This window comes from Vicugna pacos, chromosome 15, assembly GCF_048564905.1.
Source record: "Vicugna pacos chromosome 15, VicPac4, whole genome shotgun sequence".
Taxonomy (NCBI): Eukaryota; Metazoa; Chordata; class Mammalia; order Artiodactyla; family Camelidae; genus Vicugna; species Vicugna pacos.
This window is the reverse complement of record NC_133001.1, coordinates 59,369,881-59,392,054: the sequence shown is the minus strand read 5'-3', so window position 1 is coordinate 59,392,054 and position 22,174 is coordinate 59,369,881. Positions and strand designations below refer to the sequence as shown.

The 22,174-nt window shown below is 53.4% G+C and overlaps 1 protein-coding gene, 1 long non-coding RNA gene and 1 other non-coding gene across 3 annotated transcripts; 1 reads left to right on the top strand and 2 right to left on the bottom strand.

The window, feature by feature from the left end:
* Positions 1-29: 29 nt before the first annotated feature.
* LOC140685799 (uncharacterized) lies at positions 30-2,850 on the bottom strand. The gene is made up of 2 exons (XR_012059257.1): positions 1,300-2,850; positions 30-790 (listed from the first exon to the last, which is right to left on the bottom strand). It is a non-coding gene; the product is annotated as an uncharacterized lncRNA (long non-coding RNA).
* LOC116283534 (U6 spliceosomal RNA) lies at positions 563-669 on the bottom strand. The gene has a single exon (XR_004193168.1). It is a non-coding gene; the product is annotated as a U6 spliceosomal RNA (small nuclear RNA).
* On the top strand, positions 2,751-7,485 carry RPS7 (ribosomal protein S7). Its single transcript, XM_072938263.1, has 7 exons — positions 2,751-2,888; positions 3,114-3,197; positions 3,344-3,415; positions 3,568-3,711; positions 4,325-4,389; positions 6,664-6,814; positions 7,376-7,485. The coding sequence occupies exons 2-7, from the start codon at positions 3,123-3,125 to the stop codon at positions 7,451-7,453; spliced, it is 585 nt and encodes a 194-aa protein (XP_072794364.1). The 5' UTR covers positions 2,751-2,888; positions 3,114-3,122; the 3' UTR covers positions 7,454-7,485.
* The last annotated feature ends 14,689 nt before the right edge of the window (positions 7,486-22,174 follow it).

Below are 22,174 nucleotides of genomic sequence, written 5' to 3'. Positions count from 1 at the left end.
AGTGATTGATTGAAAAAAAATGCCCAACCTAAAAGTAGAGACTTACGTTTTACTTGGTGGACACACTGGGGACTTAACCCTGAAAGACAGGCTCCCAGATCGCTCTGAGAGACTGTTCTGAAGAGGTAAGGAAGGAGCCAGGACATACAGGAGTTCTTGCCAAAAAAAATCAGGTAGTCAGAACATCAGAAGGTTACTGTTAAAGAAAACCAGATATCTCAAATGAATGAATTTAGTGCTTTATTAATGGGAATCAAGAATCTGGGCTTAATGAAATCTTTCCTGTGATGGGCACCTTAACTATCTAGGGCCAGTATCCTGTTTTCTCTGTCCTGCGTCCTCTCAGGGGCACCACTGTGGGTGGCTGCAGAGGCAGATGGCTTGACGGCCTTGACATCCTCTGTTCTGATAGGGTAGGCGAATTCCTTGTCCATATGACAAATGAAGAATGAGCAGATGGGAATTTGGTACATGACATGTTTGACTTCAGGGAAGCCTTTTGATTTCTTCGTTAAACAGTTGAAGATTTGTATAATTGTGATGTGACACATGGGATTTAAGAAAGAATATGGAACACCTCACGAATTTGCATGTCACCCTTGGGCAGAGGCCATGCTAATCTTCTCTGTATCACTCCAGTTTTAGTATATGTGCTGCTGAAGCAAGCACAAAACATGGGATTGAAATTCCAATGTACTGCAATTACATTGTGTTATAACTTACGTATAAATATTGTTGTCTTTCATGAAATGGTTCTAGCAGGATTCAGACAGCCAAAAATAATATAAACCTGTGGGAAATTCTCCATTAGAAATTCTGGAGATGGTTTAACAGTATAATATCTGACATATTTCCCAATCATTTAAAAAAATAATTCTGTTTATTTTTAAATACGCTGATTATATTTTATAACGTTCCTAAGTGACTTTAGGCAGTTTCAATTTGATTAGCATTAAAGGAATGTATGTTTATCCAAAGTCTTCGAATTTGGAGTTCTGTAACAAAAATAAGGATACAACATAGAAATATATATGTAAAACCTGAGTTTGTCCCATAAGTTAGAGAGGATTTTTGGGCAAAACTGTCTGTATTCATGTATTGTCCTTTGCCAGTCAATGAATGCAGACCACTACATTGGCATGCCAAGAAAAACTCACAGGATTATAGTAACAGAGGCAAAAACTGCACTTGACATAATCCCATTTATGATAAAAACTCTCAGGAAAACAGGGATAGAGGGAAGCTTCCTCAACTTGATAAAGAACATCTACAAAACCCTGATGCTACCATCACAGTTACTGATGAAAGACAATGCTCTGCCCCTGAGATGGGGGAACAAGGCGAGGAAGTCCCTTCTCCCCAGACCTTTCCACAAAGCTCGGGAAGCCACAAAGAACTTCATTGAGTGGACTTCTGGAGTTCCGCCTCTTCAGCGGACTGGCGGACACGGATGCCACGCTGAAAAGGCAGGTGGAGTAAGGAAATGGAACTGGTCCATCGGGGCTTCAGAACGACTGCCCCGAGGTGCTTATACATGCAGCTACGTTTTCTTTCTTGAGTAAGTTCCAAGTTGACTCAATTTTCCAAGGAGTCAGTTGCCTTAAAAAATTATTAGAAAAGGAAATATAGCTTTAAAAGTCTAAGATGAACACAATCTTAACTTAGTAAAGGTGGTTGGAAATCTTGGCGATCACCTAGGTAACAATTTCAGCATTTTTCAAGGTGCCTGGCTCATGTCCATAACCACTGTTAAATCTGACACAGGAGGAACTTGAAGCCTCAGCACAAGTTGCTTCCTGTGCCTGAGAAGCCCTTCTCCCTGGTGATCAGTGCCTACGACTCTTCCACATCTCAGGTTAATCACATCTCTTCCAAGGAATCCCCTGACTTCTCAGAGCATGAATCCTTGCCCCTTACTCATTTTGCTGCTATGTGTTACTACAATTCGCCGTGAAACATTTAGTCGTACTGTTCGTCACGGAGGGCGAGGACCCAGAGGGCTTCACTTGCAAGTCGCAACCGGTGCAGCGCTGGCACACAACGCGAGCCGTCTGAGCCGCACTGCCGGCTCCTCTCCAGGCCGGGAGTCCTGTTACACGCGTTCCAAGCGTCAGCGGACTGGCGCGCACTTTCCCAGGAGCTGCTTCTTGGTTGACTTCTTGGTCCCCCCACCCCAACCTTTCACCACACCTCCACCAAGCCCAGCGTCCAGCTCGGTTCCCGCCTCTCCGGGCCTCCCTGCGAGGGCGCCGGGGTCCCCACCACTTGGGCGGCTCCTCCGGGGGCCGCGCCTGAGCCCCACGACAGGCGTCGGCGGACGTCTCAGAATCGTGGGCCGCACCGAGCGATGGATAAGGGAGCTACGGGGCCTGAAAGCCACACTGCTCGTCAAGCACTCGGTTCCCGACGAGCGTTCACGACCATCTGTCTCAGCTGGGTCTCCGCAGGCTGAACTGGAATCCGAGTCCCTGATCCCTTTTCTCGGCTTCAGCGGAGGCGTGAGCTTGCTCGTCTTAAGTCAGCCTTTCTTAAACGTCCTATCTTCCGGGGGCCTCATATTGCTTTTCTTGGGCCCAGGTCTCCCGCCCACAACCCGGCCCGGCCACCCGGCTCCCGCCGGGAGCCCCGGGAGCCCTGACAGGAACTCCTGCCAACGGCACAGTAGACGAAGCTCCCAGGACGGGACAGCGTTACCGACGGACCGGTCCCCCGGAGCCTCTTCCTGGGACTCTCTAGGCTTCCACCGTTTCTCAGAGGTTCTTCCGGCTTCTCTTCTCGCGCTATTCCCGCCTCTTCCCCTCTGCCGCCGGGATTTAACGAGCTCTCGCGAGACCTCGGCCTTTTCACAAGTGTCGGCCGAGGCAGCTAGTGCTGCCTGCCCCGCAAAGGTTTGTGTCCCGCCGTTACCGTGTCCGTCTGCCGGCTCTGAGGGCCGCCCGTCTGGGGTCCGCGATGGGGGATGCGCCCGATTACCTGGCCCGCGGCCCCCGATGGCTTGTGCGGGGAGGGCTGGGCCGGGGCCGGGCCGGGCTGCGCTGGCGGGAGGGCGGGCGGGCGGGCGGGGGCCGCGGGCTCGGGTCGCGCCGCTCAGCCTGCGGCGTCTGTGCTTCCAGGTCGAGGCCATGTTCAGCTCCAGCGCGAAGATCGTGAAGCCCAATGGCGAGAAGCCAGACGAATTCGAGTCCGGCATCTCCCAGGTGAGGAGAGCAGGCCGGCCGGGTGGCGTGTCCCTCCGCGTGTCCTGGGGTGGGGGCGGGGGTGTCCGGGGTCCAGATCCCGGTCCGGGTCCGCGTTCTGGAGCCGGGCCCGGCCGGCGCTGACCCGCCGCCGCCTCCTCCCGCAGGCCCTCCTGGAGCTGGAGATGAACTCGGACCTCAAGGCGCAGCTGCGGGAGCTGAACATCACGGCGGCCAAGGTGAGCCGGGCCCCGTGGAGGGGTCCTGTTTCCGCGCGCTCCCCGGCGCCCCCGGCCCCCGCGTGTCCGCGCGGAGCGGCCGCTCACTGCCGCGCGTGCCGGGAGGAGGAGCGCTGTGGACCAGGATGAGCGTGGGTCTCGCTTTTCCGCAGGAAATTGAAGTTGGCGGTGGTCGGAAAGCTATCATAATCTTCGTCCCGGTCCCTCAACTGAAATCTTTCCAGAAAATCCAGGTCCGGCTGGTGCGCGAGTTGGAGAAAAAGTTCAGCGGGAAGCACGTCGTGTTCATCGCTCAGGTATCTGCCTTGTGGGCTCCGTTGAAAGGGCGTGAGTTGGGACTAAGCGGTGAGAACGACCCTTCCCCGGGCGCGAGGAGACCGCTCTGGGTGGCAGGGGGCTCGCGGCGTGGGGAGGAGGGGGCGCACTGCCCCGCTGGGTCAGGTGCAGGTTTCAGGCGGAGGAGACGCTAAGGAATAGTTCGCAGAAAAAGGGGGAAATGGTCAGGTTTTGTAAAGTTCCGTGGCCGTCGTGCAAACAGACGTGTGGGAATTAAGTGTCGGGCTGATGAGTCCAAGGGATGGTGTTCCGGGGTAGTACCTGCAGTGGGTGTGGCCAGATGAAACGTGTGTGTGATACCTGGGAGGTCAGCCAGTCGTGAAACAGCGGGTTTTTTCCAGTTCATTGTAATATAAGCCGTGGATTCCGAATGAATTAGTGAGGACCAGGATGTACTTCCGAGGATTTCTCGGTAACTTGTCTGGTCTGGGTGGTTTGGCTTTAATGAACTTTGAATTTACCCAGCTGCTAAGTCTTTCAGCTTTTAAAGGAGTTTGACAGTTCCTAGTCTGCCAACTTAAGGTCTTTCCCTTTTTTTTTAATTGGGTTGCATGGTAATTTTTTATCTTACAGAGGAGAATCCTGCCTAAGCCAACTCGAAAAAGCCGAACCAAAAATAAGCAAAAGCGTCCCAGGAGGTGAGTTTTACCAGCACCGAGAACGTGTGTACCGTTAGCATTTGTTGACTTGCATGGGTTTATAGTAAGAGGTGCAGTAGGTGTCTGAAGTTAAACATTGATAATTTGGGAAAGCCATTCACATGGGAATTTTTAGCGAGTAACTTTTGGTTTCTTCTGTGATAACATGTGAGATGTTTTAAAGTTAACTCTGGAGGTAAGAAGCATACGCACCCACACAGGTGGTGGTAGGTTACTGCTATCAGAAAGGGTGAGACTTCCCTCTGGTTCTTTGGGGAAAGGGCAGGAACAGTGACTCCGGGTGTGCGGGTGGCCTGGCGTGTGTTGTCTTCACTTTTTAGTTTTGCTGTGAATTACGGCTGAAAAGTGTAGATTTCCCTGTTGCTGTCTCAGGGTGACGGTGCCACTGCAGGGGCGGATGGTGGCGGGAGGTGTCCTGTGACTTGCAGGTTATCTTGCGTGAACTCAGCTTTTGGAAGTTAGCTCTCTTATCTGGGTTTTCTGGTGTTTTTTTGAAGTCTGGTTTCACAACTCAATCCTGTTTCTAAAACTTCTGGAAAACAGGAAGTAGTGTTGTGGGAAGATGTTGCTGAACCACATCGTGGGGGGGGACAGGGAGGCAGGTGCCAGGTTTACTGGAGCTTGGATGATGCGGTCAGACTCTGAGCTTGTTCTAAGGGCAGCTGGAATAGCATAAAAATTTAGGGTTTTTTTTTTTGGCCATTTTGGATAGTTGGCAAGAGATTAAGTATAGGGGACATTCAAGAGTGTTTTGTTAATCATGACACTTAAAAAGTGGTTTTGTGACCTCAGTGCTGACAACCTGTGTTAGTACAAAGCAGACCCTTGGCTTTGCACCAAACGCAGGCACTCCCAGATCTACACCGTAAATTCTCCTCTATCCCGAACCTGTGCCTGCGCGCTTCTCAGGAGGTGGCCTCTCCTGTTCCTGGTGACCTGGTCTGGGCACTGGAGGCCTCGTTCCCCTGCGCTGGGACCTGGTTGGGAGGCCAGAGTGATCCCCCCTTTCCAGTCTGGTTTCCTGCCTTCTGATTCATTGTCCTTCAGGAGTTCTCTTCTGCACAGATTACATGCTGAGACTCGTTTTCCTTGACTTTTGCTCTGTAACAGTGTTTCAGTTTTTTCTTCGAAGCAGATCAATCCCTGTGGTGTGTGATTATTGAGGTTGCACTGCCCACTGCTCCCCCTTAAGATTTTAGACAGGGTTGGAGTCTGACTCCAAGACTAGCTTGGGTTCCATTCTGGTTTATGTTTTGAAGGAAGAAGTGAACAGGTTCCCATGTGTGTGCAGGAGTTCGGGCTTGGTCACCGGTCAGCAGTGATTGACCCGTGGGCCGTCTGCCTCATTTGCTTTGGGAAGTGGGTGTCCCTGGAGTTGCTGTCCCCGTGGAGCAGTGAGACCTTTGCGGTCATTTGAGAGCCCCTGTTGTGTGTGTGGGAGCTGCCGACAGGAAGTAGGAATGAGTGGGACCTAGTGTCCTGGACAGATTCCCAAATAGGAAGTAGCTGTGTAAATGTTGACGGTGAGAACGCTCTCCTTTCACTCATTCCTGACGTCCCGTAGTACAGAGCCAGGGCCCTAAAACTCGGGAATCGCTGAGCTGTTGTCAGGCAGCCAGAGGGGTTGTGAGCGTGAAGCGCTGCTCAGAGGAGCACGGCCCCGTCGCGGTGTGTGTGACGGGGGCCACTGTCCCTGCGCTGCTGTCTTTGAGATGGAACATCACTTGATCGTAAGGAAACCAGGAGGAGTTCCTGCGCACCTTTGAGGCCACGGAGAGTCCTCACAGGGTCCCGGTAGGTCGGGTGTGCTGTGATGTCAGTAGTTACCTGACAGCATTGGAGGGAGGTGTTTTGCACGTGAGCAAGAGGAGCAGAGCGGTCACTGCAGTGATTCAGGGGAGAAATCTTACAAGTGAAAGTAAACCTACAGACATGATACGAGTCCTCGTCAGCCTCGCGCTCCCTGGGGATAATCACTCATAACAGCTTGTGTGTGTGCAGTTGATGAAGCATCACGTGTAAAGCACACTGGGCCCCTGAAACAAAGTAACAGGGTGTTTGTCAGCCTGGTCTGCTCTGGCCATGGCCCTAATAAGATACATCAAATACAAGCAGTTTATTTGAAAACTGGTGTGAGTTTGGTCTCAGGAACCTGGAATTGGCCATTTACCTTTGGCTCCGTGAGGTGCCCTGGGGGCTCACAAGAGGTCAGACCCTGCTAGGTTTCTGACTTGTGTCACCGTGTTCCCTTAGCCGCACGCTGACGGCCGTGCATGACGCCATCCTGGAGGACCTGGTCTTCCCGAGTGAAATAGTGGGCAAGAGGATCCGCGTGAAGCTGGACGGCAGCCGGCTCATAAAGGTGCACTTGGACAAAGCGCAGCAGAACAACGTGGAGCACAAGGTACCAGGCCCGCCCTGCCGCGGAGAGGTCCAGGCACGGGCTCGGTGCGGGGCGGCCTCACCCGTGTCTGGGTGGTGCCAGAACCGGTCTTGGCGAACGCGTGGGGCCGGCTTTTTTCATCTGTACCCACTTCCCTTTGGATTATGTGTCAGGTTTTAAATTGGGAGATGTTTTAAAAATTGGAATTCACTACCTTTTAGGTTATTAGGAGAAATGGAAGTCATGTCATTCCGTGGAGTGACTGGTAGTGGGGCAGTGTCTGCGTGTGGTGGGGCCGGTGTTAGAGTCGGGAGGGAAGTGTCGCTTCACTCCTGCTAAAGCAGAGCCAATGTGGACAGCCCCGGGGGCCTGGAGGAGTGCGGCCCTCGGGTGCAGAGCCCTGTCCCACGACAGGAGGTGAGCGCGTATCCACTTGGGAGTGCAGAGGGCATGTCCGCGAAGCCCTCCTCAGTGCCTAGTTGCTGAGGAGAAAAACCACAGGGCGCGGCTTCACGGAATCATTAGGCTTTAAGACGAAAGTGTATTGAAAAGTTTTGTGATGAATTCTTTCTTTTCTCGTAGGTTGAAACATTTTCTGGTGTCTATAAGAAGCTCACGGGCAAGGATGTTAATTTTGAATTTCCAGAGTTTCAGTTGTAAACAAAAATGACTAAATAAAATAGTATTCCCAATGCTCTGTTTTAGGTATGTTTTTCAAAATGTCAGAGTCGTGGGTACACAGTCGTCCGTGTTACCAGCAGTTTCCTGCGCAGGCTGGGGAACAGGACGCGGGTGCCTGCAGTCTGAGATTCTTGTCTGTAAAGTGAACTTCGTTGCTTTGAATTTCATCTCTTAAACAACAGATACTCATTTCTAAAGAAGTGGCCAGAAATTTTCATTCAGTCTGGGTGTTTGGTTTTTTTCCGTCTTACAAAATACTGCAGTTGTAAGTTCTCAGTTCTGAGTTGTATTAAGTGGTGGAGTCCTTGGATGAGGTAGGGAGTGACGCTGAAACTTGCTCTGTTCCCAGCTGACTGGTTGGTCTGGGAAATGCACACACAGGCATTTGAGAACGCTGGGCATTTTTCTTGCAGATAATACTCTGAATTTGTTGAGTTTTCTGTGATGCCAGGCAGCTATCAGGAGTATGCTTAGTAGATAGACATTAAAACAAAAATTTTGTTTCCAAGAAAAGAAATTTTAACTGAGAAAACCATTGGTTTTGAAGACTAGTTTGTGTCTCCCAAGAGCATGTTCTAAGATGGCCATTGGGAAGCATTTTCCTTTTAGGTCCGAGCGGTGTGTCAGGAGACGTCTGCGCACTGCGAACCTTGGGAAGAGCGTGGTCTCGCCCGTTTCAAACTTAGTCTCAGTCGACTTTGAATTCATCTGGTAGAAATTTAAATATGCAATAGCTCTCAAATCTCTTCGCAGGAACAAAGATTGCCAGAAAACTAGGGAAGGTGGGAAAATTTTGGTTGAGCTTCAACAAAAGTGCACAGTTGCTGAATAGGAAGTGTAGCCAGGGACATGCTTCCGTTTCTGTCCTAGAGCCTGAGACGCTTCCCGGCGGCCTTGTCCCCAACTCAGGCGCCGCGGGGGTGCGGCGAGGCGGCTGTGTGAACAATAACCTTGTCTTGTGTGTTCCTGCCTTTTTCACTGCAGGTTTTGGGGACGGCTTCTAGACATCATAGAATCTTCTGACTGATAATTACTAAAATCAGTGTCTAAATTAACAGCTTGTAAGTTGCTGTATCAAAATTCTAAAGCAAGGTTTTAAAATCGAGTCAATCACATTACTTTCCCTAACAGTTGTGTTTGGGGAGCAAAAATGTTCATGTACCACAGCTGTTCTTACCTGAACTTCCTGTTTTGTGTGGTGCTGGGTTCTGTGCGTTCTGTGGTCGCCACACACCCTGGGGATGGCACGCCCACAGTGGGGCCGGTGTGCTCAGCACATCACAGTTTACCTCAGTAGGTTTGGTGTCAACAGAGAATCTTAATATCGTCAGAACATGTTTTAAAGGTTAGATCTCACACCTGCAGGGATGAATGTGTATGCGTTTGTCATGGAGAGTCCATCCTTCCCCTTGTAGTGACACTAGTCCGGCCTTTGATTCCTGCTTGGCGCAATGTCACGGTGAAACAAACTGAAGTTGCAAATTTCCCGAGTAGGAGAACTGAGATCTTCGAGGCACTGAGATGTATGTCCGATCTCCAAAATAGGCATTAGACTTGGTGGTCATGAAAATGTGTAACTGCAGAACAGTCCCAGTCTGTGAAAACAGAGACGTCTCGGGTGCTAGAGACGGCCCCGGTTACTCGGCGTCCTGCCGGTGCTGGAGGAGCTGTCTGACAGGGCGCAGCGCGCCCCATGAAGAGTTGTCCTGCTCTTCTTAGTCCTGACCGGCGGCGTTTTGCAAGCCTGGAGTACCCCAGGTGATCCAGTTACAGCCTTGAAGCAGTGCCGACCACCAGTCATGCTTCAGCCTGCGCTGAGGGTCCGAACCTAGGACTCGGGAAGGTGGGCCTGTGGTCTGACTCACCCTGCCCTGGGGCTGTGCCCTTGGAGGGGTCACCCATTGCTCTGGACCTGTTTGCTCATTTGTGAAATGTGTAGCCTCGTCCTCCTGCTGCAGGTCACAGTGAATCAGTCCTCCCCAGCCCCTGTCAGGAGGGGTGTGGCCCGCAGGGTGCCTGGCACGTGGTGAAACTTGCTGACTTGCTGCTGAGTGAATGATCTTGTCCTTGGAAAGCGAACTGGTTACAGAGAACGGTCATTAACGTCTTGAGAAGATCTCAAAGATAACAGGAGAGCTAGAAGATAAAAGCCAAGTCCGAAGCTCTTAAGTGGGTGAGGGTAATAGGAAATTCTGAATCTCACTGCTGTTTGCAATTGGTTGCTCTTTTCATTTCATGCTGTGTGGCTCTCCTGGAGCCTTAACTTCCCTGGGCCTCGGTGCCTTTGATAACAGCAGGTGGCTGAATGAAATACGCTCTTCAAATCCATGATGGCTTCAGTTAGGTGGTCCCATGAGGTGGCCGGGCCGCAAGGACCGTAGGGGAAGGGAGAGGTTTGATTGCTGTGTTTGTGATGGATTTCAGAAAGGACGTGACCCGTGACAGCCGTAGCTGAAACGCCTTCCTCAGTTCCCGGTTTTTACTGGGTGTCCTTGGGGCTTGTGTTGATGGCTTCGGTGTGGGTGGACCGCTGATGTCGCAGCTGGCCCGCGGGTCTCCAGCTGTGGTCCTTGCTGTCAGGTTCAGCCCGGATGTGATGCGGAGGCAGCACCCGATGAAGATGAGGGCGCGACTCAGCTACTGAGGCTTGTAAAGGGGTGTCTGAGGCTCCGGGCCAGCTCCTGTGGTAGTTGCACCCTCTGCCCAGGGTCCTGGATGCCCAGTAGCTGAGGCAGACACAAAAATGACAGTCTTACAGAACAATGCGACGTCGACTTCTAAATGCTGCAGTGTGTGTGGACAGCCCATTTCCACGCGTCCCTTTGCCTGTTCACCCCACACGTGGCGCAGGCTTGTCTGAGGGGTGGGTTGGGAGGGGCCGCTCCTCCCCGGGGCCCCGGGTGATTTACTGCTTTCACAGCTGCCCTTGCTGCTCCTCCCATCCTCGCGGGGCCCCCCGCCCTGGACCCGGGGACCCCTGTGACCCCTGCCACACCCCGCAGGCCTTTCCCTCGTTGACTTTGAGCCTCAGGTTCCTTGCTGGAGCAGGACGTGCGGTCTGGTGGGCGCGAGCTGGGGGCCGGGCGGCGCCTCCCCGAGTGGTCCGCCCCAGCGGCCGCAAGCCCAGGAGCGGGACGGTGAGAACGCCGGGTCCACCAGCCTCCAGATCGGAGCTCCCGGGGCCGGCGGGCTGCCGCGGGTGTCAGCCTCCAGCCGATGTTGAGAGCCAGCCCCCGTGTTAGCTCCTCTGACCTCTGGTGACGGAGCGTCGCTAGGTACTGCGACATCATGGTGTCTCTAAGGGTGAACCCATCTCGTCACCAGGGGCGCCGTGTGCTCCAGATCTGAGAGCCTCCGGGCCTCGTGAGTTCTGTGTCCCGAGCAGGCTGAGAGGACGGGATGCGAGGGTCCCGCACTGCTGGGGAGGGAGGCTGGAGTCGCTCTGCGCGCTCGGGGGCTCTGGAGGAATGCGGCCGAGGTTAACGTCTGCGTGGACAGCTGTCCCAGGGGTGCAGCCTCGGGCAGTGTGACCTCGGTGACAATTTCCGTCCGGAGACACAAGGGCTTGACGCGGCTCGTGTCCAGATTTCTCGGCGAGGTCTGAGAAGTGTAAACAGTAACTGGGAGGCTGGCCAGACTCCTGTGCTGACCCGCCGGAGGCCGCCAGGTCATTTGAAGTTCAGGGTTTGTGAAGGAAAAGCCTGTTCTCAGGGCCGTGACTTCTGTGCTTTCAAGAAGCAGCCGAGGGGAAGGGGAGAAAGGAAGACGGGGAAGGCCTGGAGGGAGGTCCCTAGGGCTTCTGATGGCTTTTTGGTACCTGTTTGTAAGACAGGTGTAAACGTGATTTAGAATCTAAAAACGTTCTAATTTATAATCTACTTGAAATAGGCAAGTTAGTATAATATTATCACTTACATTTGTACCTGAGAGTAATTCTTAGATTACTGGCACTTTATTTCTGTTCTTTGGCATTTTTGTTTGTTTTTTTGGTCTCGTTTTGTTTTTGGTTTTGAGGGGCAGTGGTTGGAGGGGAGGCAATTGGGTTTATTTATTTAAACGGAGGGACTGGGGATTGAACCCAGGACCTCATGCATGCTAAGCTGTCACTCTACCACCAAGCTATCCCCTCTCCCCAGGTCATTGGCACTTTTTATAAAAGGTGCTTAACATTTCAGGACTCAAAAACAAAGGCTGGGTACACCCCCCGTCCCATTTTCCATCTGCTGCTCCACGTGGTCTGGGCGGCACAGCTAGGGTGTGGCGGGGGTTCCTGCTGGGCACGTCCCCAGTGACTGTGATCTTGGGCAGGTGACCTGATTCTCTGCCCTGTCTCCCGAGCTCTGAAACGGAGATGACGCCTTGCCTGAGGGGTGGTTGTGAGGACTAAGTTAGGGGTGACAGTGGTCCTAGCCAGCACCCGGAGTGGGGCGCTGAGCCTTCACCCCGGTTTCAGTTACGTGCGGCTGAGCAAAGGGTGTGCAGTCATGACTGCCATCCAGTCCTGCTGGGGTGCCCCAATGGCCGTGGGCGTCTCTGGGATCTGCCCGCGGATTCCCACCTCGGCACTCTTGGCATTTGGAGCTTGGTTAGTCTTCGTGGTGGAGACTGTGCTGTGCATTGCCGGGTGGTCAGCAGCACGCAGTGCCCCTCCCCCTCCGCAGGGTGCACGCTAAGCATGTCCCCAGAACACCACCAAACGCCCCCTGGTGGGGAGTGGGGGAAAGGCTGAAGTTGAGCTGGGATTGCATTATTTTGGACTTGTTGGTTTCAGAGGTTCACTGTGATTTCCATGTACCGAGAGCTCATCTGTTAGACTTGACAGTGGGGCGGTCAATTCAGAAAGTCAAATTCAGAAAGTCTGCACAAAATGAGCAAACTTGAAATGCCTGAACGTGAACACCTTATATGAGAAATCTGATGGCGCTTCCTCCAAGCCCTGAAGATGTGCATGACAGCCATGTGGGGTTAGGAAGCTGAAATTAATGTCTTAAAAGCTGCCAAAGATCAAAAATTCCAATAACCATGCTAGGGAAAACACTGAGCTGTCTTCCAGTCTTTCTACAGAAGAGCATTTTCAAGGGAGGAAGCAGTAACAGTAGATGCAGCCAGATAATACAGAACAAAAGAAAGAAGGCAGCTTTTTGTAAGTGAAGCCTTTCACGCTGAGGTAATCGTAGGCTCACGTGCGACTGTGAGCGCTAAACCAGAGGGCCCAGTGGGACAGGTCTTGTGAGAAGAGCCCACGTCACCAGCAGGGCACGGACTTCACGTCCCTCTTCCACAGCCACGCCCACCTCCGTAACCCTGGCGACCACTGGTCTGTGCATTTGGTAGTCTGGTCATTTCGGTTCCATTCTATAACTGGAATCAGACAGCAAGGAGCTTTGTGGGATTGGCTCTTCCATGCAGAACTCCCTGGGGACCCCCTGTTGGTGCCGCGTCGGTCGCTGGTTCTCCTACTGCCGAGCACCCTCCCTGGGCTTCAGGAGCAGAGCGTCTTTCACCAGCTGCCCACTGAAGGACGTCTGGGTTGTTAGGAGATACAGCTGCCATAAACCTCAGTGGATGTTACGGTTTCTGTGTGAACGCGAGTCTTGTTCCGGGGTAAATGCCCACGAGTGAAACTCCCGGGTTGTACGCTAGTTTTGTGTTTTAAGAAAAAGCCCAACTGTTCCCAGAGTGGCTGCACCATTTCAGTCCCACCAGCGGTGTGTGTGTGGGGGTCCAGCCTCTTGTCACCGTTGCCAGCACTTGGCCTTGCCACCATTTTTAGCTGTAGCCGTTCTGAGAGGTGTGCGGTGATACCCACCTCCCTGTGGGTTTAACCGGCCTTTCCCAGGAGGGTGGTGACACTGGGCATCTTTCCACGTCTTCATGCTTAGTCTCTGTCCCTGCGTCCTCCTCGTGGTTGAAACAGCTCTTCACGTTCTCCCCGTCTTCGAGCAGGGTTGTTTGTTACTTTACTGTTGCGGTTTGAGTGTCCTTTATATATTCTGAATAAAAGACCTTTGGCAGATCTATAGTTTGTGAATAATTCCCCCGTTTTTGCGTGTTAGTAGGGTTTCACAGAGCAGAGGGTTTAATTCTGATGAGGTCCAGTGTGTCAGTTTTGCTTCGTCTTTGGATTGTACTCCTGGTGCTATATCTAAGAACTATTTGCCTATCCCTGGATCCTGAAGATTTTGTCCTATGTTCTTTTCTAAAAGTCTTACAATTTTGCATTTTACATTTAAGCCTGTGATCTGTTTTCAGTTAATATTTGTACAAGGTTCACCTGTTGCCTCTGGGGATTGAGTGGCTCCAGCACCATTTATTGAAAAGACCATCCTCCTTGCGTTGAATGGCTTTTGCTCCTTTGCCAGAAATCAGTTGGGTACAGGCCAGTTAGCAGATGAAAAGATGCCCTGGTCACCAGGGAAACGCAGATCAAAACTACAAAGAGATGCCGCTGCACACCCACCCTTTAGAATGGCTACTATCAAAAGACCCAGAAAATGTCAAGTGTTGGCGTTTACCAAACTCAGGTCCAGCTGCTCGCTGCTCAGAAGCCAATACTTGAGAGACAAGTGTTGGCAGAACAGAACGGTTGCTTTATTCAGGAGGCTGGCAACTGGGGAGAAGGGGGACTCATGTCTAAAAGCCAGCGCACCCTCCCAATCGCAAGGCAAGAGCTCTTACAGGGGAGCCCCAGGGGTGCACAGGCCGAGGGAGGGGGCTACGTGCAGAACAGCCCCTTCAGCTCTGACCGTCGTCCTGCAGTTGGTCACGGCGGGGTCTGATCAGCATCACCTTGACTGTGTTAGTGCAGCCAGTCTTCAAGTCCAGGAGAGTTCGTTCTCGTTTCGTTGAGGCCGTTCTCAGAGTTGTACAAGATGGAGCAGTTGTGTGGCGGCTACGGTCCGGCCAGCGTTTAGTTACCTTCCTCCACCTGCTGGGGCTCAAAAGACATGACTCAGAGTATCGTCTCCAGCCCTTGAGGAGGAACTGAAGGTCCTTGACTTTGTTTAATGGCCAAACGGTTATTATGCTGTCTTGCTTGGGTATTTTCCTTTGCTTCTGGGTATCTCCTCACTTCTCTGATTAAATCTATTCTTTGGCTAAAGTTTTTCTACAAAGAAGAGGCAGGCACAGGGCATGGAGGGGTCTGTCACGGCAAGGCCCATAGCGTCCTGCTCGGTGACATTGGTGAGGATGTGTAGAAACTGGAACCCTCGTCAGTTGTTGGTGGGAATGTAAAAAGGTGCAGCCACTTTGGAAAACTGTCTGGCAGTTCCTCAAAAATTTAAAAATGGAATTACCATCTGATCCAGCATTTCTGCTTCTGGGTTTATATCCAAGAGTTAAAAAGCAAGGTCTGAAATGAGATATTTGTACACCCATGTTCGCAGCAGCATTGTCCACAGTAGTAAAAATGTGGATGTGACCCAAGTGTCCATCAACAGATAAATGGATGAGCAGAATATCGTACAGACATACCACAAGGCACTACTCAGCCTTAAAGAGAAAGAGAATTCTGACACGTGCTGTAACGTGGAGGAGCCTTGAGGACGTTAGTCTGAGGGTGATCAGCCAGTCACAAAAAGGCAAGTCCTCTGTGATTCCACTCGCACGAGATGCTTAGAATCCTCAGACTCGTGGAGAGAGACGGGTGGTGGCTGCCGGGGTGAGGCTGGGGCAGTGAGGAGTTGTGGCTAATGGGATGGGGGTTCAGCTTCACCAGGCGGGAGGAACCACGAGGACGGATGGTGGTGATGGTTGCACGACATTATGAACGTTTTCAGTGCCACCGAGCTGCACACACTCAGGTGATGAAGAGGGTAAAGGTTACGTGCATTTGACCACAATAAAAAGAAACCTTAAAAAGTCAGCTGGCTGTATTTGTGTGGGTTCTCTGTCCTGCCCCACACTGCATAATAAGCCTTGAAATGGGGCAGACTGATTCCTCCTACTTCATTCTTCTTCAAAGCTATGTTAGCTGTATTCTGTTCCCTTTGTCCTTCATACAAACTGCAGAATAGCAGGGTCTGCATCCACAGAAATTCTTGCTGGGGCTTTCCTAGGAATTGTGTGACGCTTGTCGATCTATTTGGGAGAAGTGACAGCCTCACTGTGCCGAACCTTCCCGTCTGTGAACACGGCACGTCTCTCCGTTTGTGCAGCATGTAGGTCCTGCACATGTTTTGTTAGATTTACACCTAAGCATTTCACTTGTCTGAACAATTGCAAATTATATGCTTTTAATTTCAATGCCCATGTGTTCATTGCTAACTTGCAGAAGTGAAACTGATTTTTGTGTGTTTATCTTGTATCCTGAGACCTTGCTGAGCCCTCCTGATGGTTCTAGGAGATTTGGCAGACTCCTTGGGGTTTTCTTAGCAGACCATCATGTCGTCTGCACAAGGGGCTGTTGAACTTTCCCCTTTCTGACCCGCGTGGGTTTTGTTTTGTGCCTTCTGCACTGGCTGGAGCTCCCCGCGTGATGCTGAGTAAGAGGCAGGAGTGCTTCCTGGCCCTCCTGACCAGGAGACACCGGCCCTCACTGGGGATGGTGCTGGTGTCGGTGTTTAAGGATAGGCGCTCTCTGAGGGACTAGAAAGACATTTTCCCGAAGGACATCCAAATGGCCTGCAAACACATGAGGGGGGCTCCGCTTCGTCACTCATCAGGGACATGCAGATCAGAGCCACGGCGAGGTGTCACCTCACACGTGCCGGGATGCCAGTCACCAAGCAGACGAGAGGTAACAAGAAGAAAACACAGCTGGTGGGGATGTAAACTGGGGCAGCCACCATGGAGAACAGTGTGGAGGTCCCTCAAAAAACTAAAAACAGAGCCACTGCAGGGTCCCACAATTCCACTTCTGGGTCCACCCGCGAAGGTGGGGAACCGCATTGGCACAGGGACCCCCACCCCCCAGGTTTCCTGCAGCTTCGTTCACGGTAGCCGAGTGCAGACACCAAGTGCCCGTCACAGGATGAGCAGATCAAAGCCGTGTGCACGCAGTCGGGGGTTGTTCGGCCACGAGGAGGACCGCCCCTCCATCTGTGACAGCGCGGCTGGACCGCGAGGTCGTTACGCTGAGCGAGATGAGTCGGAGACGGGCATGTGCTGTCTGATGTAACTCACGTGTGGCTCTAGGAACCCGGACCCCTGGAGACGGCGGCGTGGTGGCTGTCGGGGCGGAGCTGGGGACTAGGAGAGATGATCAAGGGAACAAACTCGCAAGATAAACAAGTCCTGGAGATCTGATGCACAGTCCAGCGAATATAGACAACAATATTTTATTAAAGTCATCAAAACTCCTGAGACTAGATCTTAATTATTCCCACCTCAAGAAAAGAAATGACCGTGTGATGTAGCAGAGCGCTGACTAACGCTGCTGTGGCCAGTGTCACCGCCTGTGGCCGTGGCAGGTCCACCCGTGTGTGCCTTGCTCGTTGTATGTCAGATTTATTCCAATAAAAACACACTTTTTTATATCAAAAATGGGTGCTTGTTGTCGAGCTGGGGCAGCCCCCTCCGTTCCTGTCACGAGGGGTCGAGTTTTGTCAGGCGCTTTCCTGCCTCAGTGGGTGTGATCGTGCGGTGTCTCCTTGTTGCCTTGTTGGTGTGGTGGGTTCCCTCGGTTGACTTTTGGGTGCTGACCCAGCTTTGCAGCCCCCAAACTCCCAGCTTGGCCATAGCTTGCACATCTTCTCATATAGCGCCCAGGTCCCCTGGCTAGTGTTCTGTTAAAGGGTTTTCCATCTACCTCCTTGCGGGTTTTCCCTTTTGGGGCTGTTCTTGTCTGGTTTGGGTATCAGGGTAACACCAGCTTCATAAAGCGCATTGGTAAGTGCTCCGTCCTCTTATTTTCTGGAAGACGTGTGTGGAATTGGTGTTAATTTTTCTTTAAACTTTTGGTAGAATTCTCCTGCGAAACCATCTGGCCTAGAGGCTTCCTTTTTGGGAGTTTTAAAATTACGAATTCAACCCCCTGAATCGCCACAGGGCTACTGAATTCTCTGTTTCATGTTGGGTGCACGGTGGTAGTGGGTGCTTTCCAGAAAGTGGTCTGTTTTCACCTGCGTTGTCAGATTTACTTATGTGGTCAGGTGGTTTTAATAAAGAAGCCATTCTTTTCCGTGGGTTTTGTTAGAGCAGTTAGTGTCTACACGTGTCTTTTTCCTAGAGAAACCCCCCTCTTGAGTAAGTCAGGTCACACGGAAGCCGGGTTTGCCCAGCCCCTCCGGACACATGGATTTGGCATGTACGGCCTTCAGTGAAACTCCAGAGAGTGGAGGGGTTTGGGGTCTCCCCACGGCTCAGGCCTGACGAGCGATAGACGAGTACTTCATGCGTTTGAAGTGAAACCCATGTGGAAAACTGAAATGTGTCCGCCGTGTCCACCCCGGTCTGCTGTGACCCCAGGCGATCATTGTCACTCTTCTTTCTGCTTTCCCGAATTTCCACAATACTCATGCTTATTTTTTCAAAAAAAGAAACGAGAGGAACAAAAAGATGGACAAAAGAGGGGCTGACTGGGGAGTCTGGGCTGAAGTTTTGGGGCGTCTCCAGGACGGACCCGGGAGCCCTGACATCTCACACGTCCCGTTCCCACACTCCCTCCCCACCCTCAGCAGGACAGCTGATGGATTTTTCAAACAGGAAGCTGTTTGCAGATAACCCCGCAGCCCCAGCCTGAGTTGCCAGGAGGTCTGACAGCCGGGCCAATTGCCCTGCGTGTGGACCGCGGCCCGAGAATAGCAGCCCTGAGGCCCCGGGCGCAGTGTCCCCACGGCCGGCCGGTGGTCAGGACGCCCTTCCGCCTGGTGCACTCCTCAGGTAGGGACGCTCTGCAGCCTTGGGGAGCAGGACGGGGTGGGGAGACGCCAGGGTGGGGGGCGCGGACCCGACAGGGCAGAGGCAGAGGGAGGACCTGGGTCCGGGGTGGGGAGCTGCCCTCAGGCGGGTCTGTCACCGGGACCAGGCACCGGAATTCAAGATTTGGTTAATTCTGTAGTTCAGGGTGGAGATTTCTGGAGCTGACGGGTGAGGAGGACTTGGCTCTGTCCATCACTGGGAGGCTGAGTCAAGCCCTGCCAGTTACGCAGATTTACAGGGTTCCCTGAGCCCCAGCCTGTGAACAAAGTGGCCACAGACCCAGCCCTCGCTCCTGCCCTCCTGGGCAGGCTGGGGCCGCAGCGAGGCCAACTCGTCTGCACCCAGAGGCCAGCCGCTGTTTTGGGCTCAGAAATGGGCATCCCAGACGTGGGGGGGAAGGCGGGGCCGGAGAAGGCAACTTCCAAGGGCGAACAGGGGCGTCTTCTACAGGGTGGGTCATCCTGTCTCTGAAACTGGACTGGATGGGAACGCCACAGGTGCTGTCAGGCCTGGCCGGCCTGCTGGGCTGAAGTTAGGCAGCAGTTCTGAGCTGAAAGGGCAAAGTTCGGGAATCAAGTGTGTGTGGCTGAATCTTTGTTTGATGGGAAGCACTTGTTTGCACCACTATTCAATTTTATTTACAATTTTGAAACATCTATATGCCAAATAAGAGGGCAGGTTGGGGGGAAGCGGGTAGCACTCAGTGGTAGGGCATGTGCTTAGCGTGCACAAGGTCCTGGGTTCAATCCCCAGTACTTTCATTAAAATAAATAGACCTAATTAAGAACCCCAAAAAAAACCTCAAAATGGTTAAGAAAAAAAAAAAGAGAACAGATGATCTGCATAAAACTCGGGGTAAACTGTAGGGAAAAGGCCTCGCCTTACTTCATGGTCTTGGTGGACAGCAGGGAAGCATGTGCCTCTGCCGTGAGACTCTGTCAGGGCCGCAGCCGCAGGGGAGGCCAGTGTCGCCGTGGGAGGCTAAACGGCGGTCAGCTGGGTGTCCCTTGGCCCATGCGCCCTGGGCTCCCCAGAGCTTCAGGGAAGAGCTTCTCCCAGGAATTCACGTTCCCATAAAATGCTGGGCCTGCCACAGACAATTAATGAAAATGCACAACTGCATGTTTGGCCAATTAAGCCGCGTTTTTTTTTCATTGTCTGTTTCATTCTTACAATGGATGTCTGCTGAGAATTCCAAACTGACTTTCCTTTCCTCTCTGAAGAGCTGGCCTCCTTCACTGAGGGGGTGGCCCGAGCCTGGCCCGAGACGAGGGGGTCGGGGTGGGGAGCTGTGGCTTCCCCGTTTATAAAACAAAATTCCTTGGGGAGGGTACAGCTCAGGGGTGGAGCGCGTGCTTAGCATGCGTGAGGTCCTGGGTTCACTCCCCAGTGCCTCTGCTTAAAACAGAACAAAATTCCACTTCTGAGAGGGCAGGAAAGAGCCCAAAGTCTGGGAAAGAGGCTCCCACTCAGGGCCCTCCACCCTGACCTCTGCCAGCAGGACCCGCCGCGTGGACCAGACGCCCGGGGCCGGGGGTCAGTGGACAGGGGTGGGGTGAGTGAGGGACGGCGGCTTCCGTCCAGTGCTCACCTTCCGTGGGAGGTGGGATCTGATCTCCAGGCCGCCCTGGGGACCTGCAGGGAGAGGCAGTAAGTCTTGCCAAACAGCAGGGTTGTTTCTCTAAAGAGGAAATTCCCGTGTCAGCCTTCGAAGCCTGAGACGTTTAGAAAGACCGGAACACCATCTGCATCTGACAGATACCAAGAAGCAGGTATCCATTGACCTGAGCACCGCAGTCAGTGGAGTAAACGCTTATTGTGGGTTTTTAGAAAATTGCCACGTGGGGAGAGGGTAGAGCTCAACGGTAGAGGGTGTGCTCAGCCTGCACGAGGCCCTGGGTCCAGTGTCCAGTACCTCCATTAAAAAATTAACAAAAGTTGCCATCTAGTTGACACACAAAACCCTACCATCCTTGCTGTTAAGAGCTGCGTCCTGGAGAGAAGCTACCTGGGCTGGAGCAGCAGCCGCGCGCGCTACGCTAAGACCGCAGTGCGTGACCCAGCCTGCCGTCAACCCCTCTGGGCCCCTTGGTTGGAAAACCGTCAGGAATCCCAGAACAGCGAACCACAGTCCCACCACGCGGCCCTCTGCGCGGGTCTGCGCGGGTCGCGTGTCCGAGGAGCTGGCCCTGGGGCTGCCGCGCGGGCGAGGCTGGGTCAGCCCAGTGGGAACGTGGAAAACCGTCATTAGGAGAAGAGCTCCAGGTCTGTCTGAGCCATGGGTGTGAGCGACTCCGTGCTCGTCCGCTCTTTCTCTCGCTCACTCACGTCAGCGCCTGCAAACCCTGGGCCCCACGTGCCCCGAGCCCTCCCACTTACAGCCGAAGGTGCCCAGGATGCCCGGGTCCCGTACGAGCCGCTCGCACGGGGACCCAGGGCTCCGCAGGGCTATGGAGGAGCCCGGCTCACCCCACCCGGCTGTGGGCACGTCCCTCCCTCTCTCCCTCGTGGTCCTAATACCAGTGTGAGCGCAGGGAGCAGGCCAGGGGGACAGCGTGTGGCGAGGCCATGACCTAGGCTGACAGGTCAGCCTCTTCCAGCTTGATCTTCGTGGTCTTTAAAACGAGGACCCCTATGCTCCCTGAGATGGTTGAGGGAATTAAATAAGATATGCGTGTCCACGGTTGTTACACAATACTCATCTCCTCCTTTTCCCTCCCCCTAACATAAAGAGCACAAACCTCAACGCAGTGCAAGCCCGCTGCTGCTGTGACTTAGGGAGGGGACTGGCCCCGGCCGCGCTGCGCGGAGGCTGACGGTTGGGCCGGCGGGGAGTGGCGTCGGCACCGGCAGGGTCAGCTCTGTGACCACACAGGGGAGCGGGCCTCCCTGCGGGAACGTTTTTTGCCTGTGCCCCCTTCACACAAGACGTGCTAGAGGGTGGGCCCTTTCTGGGGACACAGAGCACCTGCAGCTCAGAAGTGCTGCTTCCAGCTCCGGTTTGTCTGGAAGCTGTGGGGCTGCCTCGCAGGGTGGTGGCTGTCAAGTGAGCTGCCCGCACCCCACTGCCTCCCTTAGGATGACCCGGGGTCAGGGAGGAAACATGCTGACAGAGGAGAGGCCATCCGGCCCGGGCACTGGTCCGGGTGCAGCCAGGTGCACAGCTGTCCCCAGACACTGTGCTGTCCAGACACTGAAGTTCCGTGGGCAGGTCTCTGCCTGCTGCCACCAAGACTTCCCCACCGGCCGCAGCCGGGACCGGCACGTATGGTCCCCACAGGGATGTGGGACCAGCTCTGTTCCCCTGACCCTTCCAACCTCTATCCCTGTCCTGCACCCCTGGTGACAGGTGCTTTCTCATTCATAGAAGGAGGTATCTGATAAGCTACAGTGCGCGTAGGAGCGTGGATGGATCCTGGTCAGACTGTTGAGTAGAGCAGTGTCACAGAAGACCGTGCAGCGTGACCTGGTGGCTAGGAAGCCCTGACTCCAGCAGCTGGGAGCCTGTGCTGCCTGAGCCCATCCCCGTGCGTGGACTCCAGCCGTGGCCGGAGCCTGGCGGGTCCACAGTCCAGGGGAGCGGCTCCTCTGAGGGGAGATGGGGAGCCGGGATGGGCACCCCGACTCCGACTTGGCGAGACTTGGCATGAGGAGGGGGCGGCCCCCAAGGCTTGTTCTCTAGCTGAGCACTGCGGGGTTCATGAAGCACAGACACGCCTTTGTATGTATTAAATATCAGTTACAAAGAACCAGTTACGCCTCCCAGGGTGGTCGCCCCTGGGCAAAGGGAGCATCTCTGTGGAGGTGGGGAGTGAGGGAGAGAGGGAGAGGGAGGGA

Coding starts and splice junctions, on each gene's coding strand:
- RPS7 (XM_072938263.1), top strand. CDS start 3,123: ATGTTCAGCTCCAGCGCGAAGATCGTGAAGCCCAATGGCGAGAAGCCA. Junction 3,712..4,324: donor ACGTCGTGTTCATCGCTCAG/GTATCTGCCTTG, acceptor TTTATCTTACAG/AGGAGAATCCTGCCTAAGCC. Junction 4,390..6,663: donor AAGCAAAAGCGTCCCAGGAG/GTGAGTTTTACC, acceptor GTGTTCCCTTAG/CCGCACGCTGACGGCCGTGC.